At 39.8% G+C, this 7,138-nt stretch overlaps 1 protein-coding gene across 1 annotated transcript; it reads right to left on the reverse strand.

Moving 5' to 3' along the window:
* Positions 1–800: 800 nt before the first annotated feature.
* Positions 801–6,712, reverse strand: dusp5 (dual specificity phosphatase 5). Its single transcript, XM_077571524.1, has 4 exons — positions 5,810–6,712; positions 4,995–5,128; positions 3,886–4,105; positions 801–1,528 (listed from the first exon to the last, which is right to left on the reverse strand). The coding sequence occupies exons 1-4, from the start codon at positions 6,342–6,344 to the stop codon at positions 1,122–1,124; spliced, it is 1,296 nt and encodes a 431-aa protein (XP_077427650.1). The 5' UTR covers positions 6,345–6,712; the 3' UTR covers positions 801–1,121.
* Between the last annotated feature and the right edge of the window lie 426 nt (positions 6,713–7,138).

The following is a 7,138-nucleotide window of genomic DNA, read 5'->3' on the forward strand; positions in this document are numbered from 1 at the left end:
AAATGTTAAACTATAACTAACGTTTAAATATCCAAATTCTGTATGTTTGTTTTGGGAACATAATCATTGAATCCCTTGTACATGTGTGTTCGTGTCAAGTTTTCAAAGACTGCAGGAAAAACACCAACGTCTGTATTTTAATTTCATATAAACCTGATTTGCCAACTCAACTCAGAGCCACTGCAGGTGTCACTGTTGCCTCTTAATGTAAAGAGGTTGGAGAAGACGTGTTTGGTTTACTGTGAGTAATTTAGCCACATGATGGGTTACATCAATAAAGCCGTCCTCTTTATTGATATTTTATCAGTGGTGAGAAGTAACGAAGTACAAAAACCTTGTTACTTTTTAAGGTAAGTGTACTTTCCTTGAGTATTTATTTTTTAATAACGGTTCAGGGGTTTGTTTATTTACCCATTTGGGGGGCCTAAGGCAAACCCAGTCTTGGGGCCCTCCACATACATATAGTGCAGAGATTTTTAATACTGATGTTAAATTTGCTTCTTCTTTTTTTTTGCTAGTTAACAAACTTAGCAAAGCAATGGCAACTGTGCACTATCCAAGTCTTTGGTGGGAAATTCTTTTGTTATTAAAACCAGTATTGTAGCCTTTATGACTGACAGTAAAAATATTGTTTTGGACTTGATTACATTTCAGATTCTGTATTGTTTTACTTTAACTTAAAGGAGATGAATCTTCTTCCCCCCAAGTCTTATTTAATCAATACTTCTACTAAAGAACAGACTTTGAATAGCCTACTTACGCCATCTTTGATATTTCTTCAATGATTGCATTACAACAACTTTATTTTTCAACTTTTATTAAACACATTAACATCAACATTATTGGAAAAAAAATCACAAAGATTGCAATTTTAAATAAATTAGATTCAAATGCCTGACTGTATTTGTGACTGAACCTAGAAATCACAATATCAACAACCTAAGGCATGTATATTGCAGGTTTATCACGGTGCAGCGGCACCAGTGTCATCCTATGAAATGTGTACTACTACCAATTACTTGCTGGTCTCCAGTCTGGTCTGCTGGTTTCAACACCAGGCACACCGGGAGCTTTTACATTTGATTAATTTTCAAGTACACTACAAGCAGTCACAGTTCATTTTAAGGCAGTGCAGTTATTGGGCTCAGCTTGAACTGATGATGGACCGGAGACTTCAGGCAAGAGGTAGGAAGGGTGAATACAGATGGCTCAAAGTTTTTGGTGGTAAAGGAGGTGGTAATGTCATTGGCAAAAAAGGAAGCAGACTCCGGGACGCTGGGAGTGGCGGGTTCAGGTGTGGCTGCATGAGCGGGCGCTGTCGAAAGGACCTCAGACTCAAACTGCAGCAGCTGACCCATGAAACTAAAGTTGGGGGAGATAACAGCCCGGCGCTGCTTGATGATATCGAATGCTGCTTCCAGTCTCAGCTGCTGGGTTCTCATGATGTAGGCCATGCAGATGGTGGGGGAACGAGAGATGCCCGCTTCACAGTGGACGAGGACCTTTCCCCCAGATTGCTTTACATGATCTGGACACAGGACAAAAGACACAAGGGTCAATCGTTGGACATGGATGTGCGATTTTTTTCAAACAGGTTACATAACATTTAAAAAAAAAAAATACATATATATATAATGTGAATTCGCAATGGAAAATAATAAATCACATTTCAAAGAATCACATTTCAAGGAACTTTGAAGAAATACCCTGCTATTTACTCCTACTCACTAATTATATAGTATACCAAAGCTATATAAGCATCACTTGCAGAGAACCTTTGCAGGGGCCCCGATTTGTATATTTTTATTATCTTAAATCAGTGTCATTTGCACCCACTTGTGGAGGTCCTGTAACACAGCTGCATTGTGGGGGCGATGGGTGCTACTTACTGCACTTTGACTAACGTCATAATTCTTGCTCATTCCCAGAACGGGTACTCTTTTGGGCAATTTCACCGGAGCCAACACAATGAAAAGACATTTTGGCCACAAGATACTAGGGCTGGGTATCGATTCTTATTTCCTCAATCGATTCAATTCCAATTCACAAGAGTTCAGTTTGATTTTCGATTCCAAATAAAATTTTGCGGAGGCAGTAACTGGTTTAAATGATTTTGTTTTTTAATGAAAGTAACACGTGTTATAACCACTTAAGTGTTACACAAACATTGACATTAGCAAAGATGAAATAAAAATATTTTCATAATTGTAATTCAATAATTGTAAATATAAATAAAAAAAAATTCTGAATTGTCTTAACCTGCAATGAGTCAGGTCTTTCATAAATGTTAAGAAAATACTTGAACAATACATTTCAAAACAGTAAGATACAAAAAAATGCAACCTTTAAAATTATATTTTCTTATGAATTTATGGGGAAAAAAGAGATTGATTAAAATAATCGATTCATGGTTTTCTAAAAGATCGAAAAGGAAAATCGATTCGATATCGATTATTCAATTTTTTAAAACCTAGCCCTATTAAGACACCCACATGTTTGCAACTAACCAAATAGAGGGCTTTCCATTTTCCATATAACATTTATGAGAACAGCGGCCATATCAACACAAAGGTTATTTACATGTTGAATATTTTTTAAATTAAGACTAACAAGAAAACGGTAAGTAGAAAATCACAGGTATTTCTGAAATTCATTTCCAAACTAAATTATGTCACAAACTTTTTAAGGACATTAAAAATGATAAATAAATTTTAAAAAAAACTGTGGCATGGAACCATTGACGGAATTCCTTAAATTAAAGGTAATTTCAATCAGCTCCAGTGGGCCACTTGCCTTGATGGATGTTTTAATGACCATTCTGGTGGTGTAGTGATGGGCTTTGCCTACTATTTTGGGTCAGAGGGTCAATAATGTTTATTTTTAGCCCCTCAACTATGGCTGGGGAGCTTCCGGCTTCAAGCACATTTGATCACGTCTGCCAAACCACATTTAACATATAATAAGCATTTATTGTTCCATATAAAAAAAAGTTATCAATCCCAGCCCTAAACTGTCAATCATTTCCGCTTAATTGAAATAACCCTGGAGTTTAGTAGATTAATTTTAGAGCTTTGGCAGGCTAAAAAATGTAGGTTAAACCTGCTCCTGGTACAAATAGCTGTTTTATGTAATGAGGACTAATTGTAGGCTGCATCCTCAAACAATACACAATAGCAACAATTGGAGCCAAACAATACTGGTCAGTCCAGTAGCACCTGGCTGAGCTTTGTCCTTGCCTATCTATAAATAACCACCAACACATTGTGTGTGTCGTTTTTCTGCTGCTCTTATAATCTCTCCCACTCATGCTCTTCTCCACAGTCTGCTGCCTCAGGCCCACCTGTGAGTAACCAACCGCTGTTGAGGTGTGTCACCCCTCATTCAACCTCCCCCGCCTGCACATTAGCGCTCAGCGCACTGGTCACATTGACTGCACGGCCACACCCACCGGAGATTAGGCCGAGGAGGCGATGACAGCCTGCGAATGGCTTTTTCAAATCGCCAAATCCTGAATGGAAGGGACTAGTTGGATGCGGAGGCTTGAGGGCAGGCGATCAAGCTAAACTGATTAGCACTGGTTTTCTTAAAGCCCTCTATTTGTGAATGGCAGCAGGCGAGCACAATGAGGGTTTATTTGAGGCTGACGAAGACGCCTTTTAAAAATAAACACCTATGCATAGGAGTCGGTTAATCTACATCTACATCTATATATATACAGACGCAGAAGGTGGTGTTATTCTGGGTAAAGATCTAGCCGTGGGAGGGTGCGTGTATCTCCCTTGCCAAATAGTCTGGCTGAGCGCACTATTTTGAGCAGGGATTCAGGACAAAAAATAAACATGTGGTATTACGATTCAGAAATAAACCTTCAGGTGGAAGACTCACCAATAAATTCTATTGCCTCTTGGAAGTGGGAGCTGATGTCCGCCATGTGGCTGTCTTCCACCGGGATCCACTTGTAGTTGAAGTGACCCTTGGCGGGCTGCATGTCTCTGCGTGACACGTTGAGCAAGGCAGTGATGTGAAGGTCAGTGAGATAGTCCTGCCTGGAGGCGTGGTAGGCACTACCGAGGTAGAGGAAAGGCAGGATCTCCACAGGTTTACCCTGAAAGTGAGAAATTAGGGGGGAGGGGGGCAAGATTTGTGTCAAGATAAGTGGGCCCAATATACAACAAGGTGTGATGCCGGCCCCTATGGGACAGCCACATCGGATTAAAAACGTGTCAACCTGGAGGAAATCAATATGCTTATATCTGCCATCTAATTGATTGTACTGCTGCTATGTGGGACTTGACATTTCACTTTCCATTCATATTCATGTGATTGCTGTCACTGAGTCAAAAATATTTAAAAAAAAAAAAAAAAGAGAAAGAAATTAGTTAATTATTTCCCAGTGTAGGGACAGTATCAGACTAACCTTATTGTATGAGTTAAGTTGGTAAAATTTCAATCAAAGTTGATGGCGGTAGCCATGACGTCATAGCAGCGGGAGAGCATAATGATTTAAAGCACTGTGCCGTTAATTCAGTAAGCAACGCGATGACATCATGAGCCTGTTTTAGCAACTGATGCGACTGTAGGTTTTTGCCGAGCGATACATGATGACGTCATAAAATTGTTTGGAGCAACGTAACTGGAATGAACAGTCATTCGTGCTTTTTTTTATTGGATTTTAATTAGATGAGCAATGATACTGCTATTTAAAAAACAACAACAACAACAACAAAAAACATTAGGCCTAAATCCATCCACTAATTTTCTGTAGCGCTTGTCATTATGTTGCTGGTGAGCTGTGCCCATCAAATGACTTTAGGCAAACGGCAGGTTACACCCACGACTGCAAATTACAACATATAATTAAAATAATGCTTAAAAAAAATAGTCATCCGTTCTATTGGTATCACACAATTGATATGTTTGTGTACAGACACCTGTACTGTTTAAACAGTATCCCAATTATAAACAATGCTGCTGGATGTATGTACTGCTCTCACCTGATCATAATCTGGTTTGTGGTGACCAAGCTTCTCACTGCTGGCTCTTTTCTCGCTTTCAGTTCCGTTCTGCTCGATGCTTTTCACTTCAGTGCAAAATTCAGGGTATTGCGAGTGGAAGTTCTCATATCCTCCTGTGAGAATGTAGAGAAGGGGGGCATGAAAACCTGTATTGCGTTTAGAACAATCAACACACGAATACACACCTTGTGAAACCGCAGAGTTTATGAAACAGATTTAGCGCCGGATTATAAACTGATTATAAGAGCCCCATTAATTACTGGAGTCCGCTAATCCTTTTCACTTCCACAGGATGTAAAGGCGACGGACGGAAGTTGAGGTATTTTAACACATGTTCACAAACCCGGCCAATTATTTAGATTACATTCTGCTTTGCCCTTCATTTGTTTCTAGCCGCACAAAGTCTGTTTCACAATTTGTTCATATTTGTCAGCACTGACTCATCGGCGTCGTTGACTCACATTTTTTTGTAGTCTATAACAGACATGTCAGATAACGAGTTGAAATCAAGCTACAATTGTTTTAAAATACCACAATCTAATAAAACAATTTAAAAAAAAAAAAAAGGCAAAAATTGATAAAACAGATTGTGACGATACGTTGTCATTACGAAGACTATTTATATAAATTTTAATTTTGTTTTACTTTTTTTCCAAAGGAAATGAGTCGTTATCAAAAGAAAAAGAACTTATTGTGAGTCAAGATATTGGCATCAACAACATGACTGCTTGAGTGCTTTTTTCTATACAATAGCCTACCCACCCGTCAGTGTTCTTCTTTTTAAATTTTGTTACCTTTTAAGAAGCAGATGTTGGTTCCGCTGGCCACATGCGTCAGGGTGTTTATTACTATTTGTGCTACGCTGTCCTTCTTGAGTTTCTGCCAGTGGGACGTCCGGTCGTCCAAGGCTACCACTGCCGATATGCTCCCCTCCCGGAGCCGAAGGAGGGCTCTCTCGTCCGGGATAACAAACTGCAGAGGCACCGGTCCTCCCCGCGACCTCCGGACCACCACGGAGTTGAGATTGACGTTGACGGAGCCTTTGATGCTGGAGTTCGTAAATGACAAATAAGGTCGACAGTCCACGATAAGGCAGCTCCCGCATTCCTTCCTGATGATCTTCCGCAAGTGGCGACAGTCGATGCTGGAGACTTTCATTTTGTTGTTGTTTATTATTGCCCAAAGAATGCGTGTGGATTCCTGAATGAGAGTGGCTGCGGGCGAACGATGAGCCCAGCGCGCCTCAGTGCCTACATTGCCTCCAAGGGGATTCCGGCTGAGTCTTTTTCTACTGAATGGGACTTTGGCGTATGTGACGTCACGAGCCATATTTGGACAGCGGTTAGGCGTGGCCGCAGCCAAAGACCCACCCGCGAGAATGACGGCAGCTGCGTAATCCCGCCCCCTATGTGACGTGCCACAGCGATTGATTAACTCTTACTCATCTCACGTCCTTTTATCATCAGTTTCAAGTATCACTTTCGAGAAACATTGCTGTGATATTAACTCATCAAAACAAACCATGTTGAAAGAAATACATATAAGCACAAAACCGTGGGAATTCACAGTGAATCATATTTTTAAGCAAAGAATGGAACACACATGGAACTTTTTGTTTCCAGATGATGGTGTCACCTGAGCACGTAATGCAGTATATGTTCAAATTTATAAGGACATGACATTTAAGCCACACATTATAAGACAGTGTGCTTAAAAAAAAGGCTGATTTAATGTCCTTTTTACAGCAGTCGTTTTACACACACACACATTTTCTGTGATGACATAGTGATGATGAATCTGTTAGGTGGTCTGTCATAAATGCCAATGTACAACCGTGGTACAATACCCTTCAACACACATTTCGACCAATCATGGCTCCCCTGTTCTCTGGGTTTGGTCATGTGACGCTCACAAACTGAGCTCTGATTGGTTGCTACCTGAGCACATGTGATGCCAGCCGACAGCAAGTGGCAAAATGCATATTTAAAGATATTAATTGTACATGGAAAATAATGAAGGTATCAAATTAATTATAGAATTATTTTTTTTAATTTTTATTGCTGGAAATTGCTATATAAGTAAAATATCCCTTTTTAATACCACTAAAATTGACCATATTCTTG

The sequence above is a fragment of the Vanacampus margaritifer genome, chromosome 7 (genome assembly GCF_051991255.1).
Source record: "Vanacampus margaritifer isolate UIUO_Vmar chromosome 7, RoL_Vmar_1.0, whole genome shotgun sequence".
Taxonomy (NCBI): domain Eukaryota; kingdom Metazoa; phylum Chordata; class Actinopteri; order Syngnathiformes; family Syngnathidae; genus Vanacampus; species Vanacampus margaritifer.

Coding starts and splice junctions, on each gene's coding strand:
- dusp5 (XM_077571524.1), bottom strand. CDS start 6,344: ATGGCTCGTGACGTCACATACGCCAAAGTCCCATTCAGTAGAAAAAGA. Junction 4,106..4,994: donor ACAAACCAGATTATGATCAG/GTGAGAGCAGTA, acceptor TCTCACTTTCAG/GGTAAACCTGTGGAGATCCT. Junction 1,529..3,885: donor AGAGGCAATAGAATTTATTG/GTGAGTCTTCCA, acceptor TCCTGTGTCCAG/ATCATGTAAAGCAATCTGGG.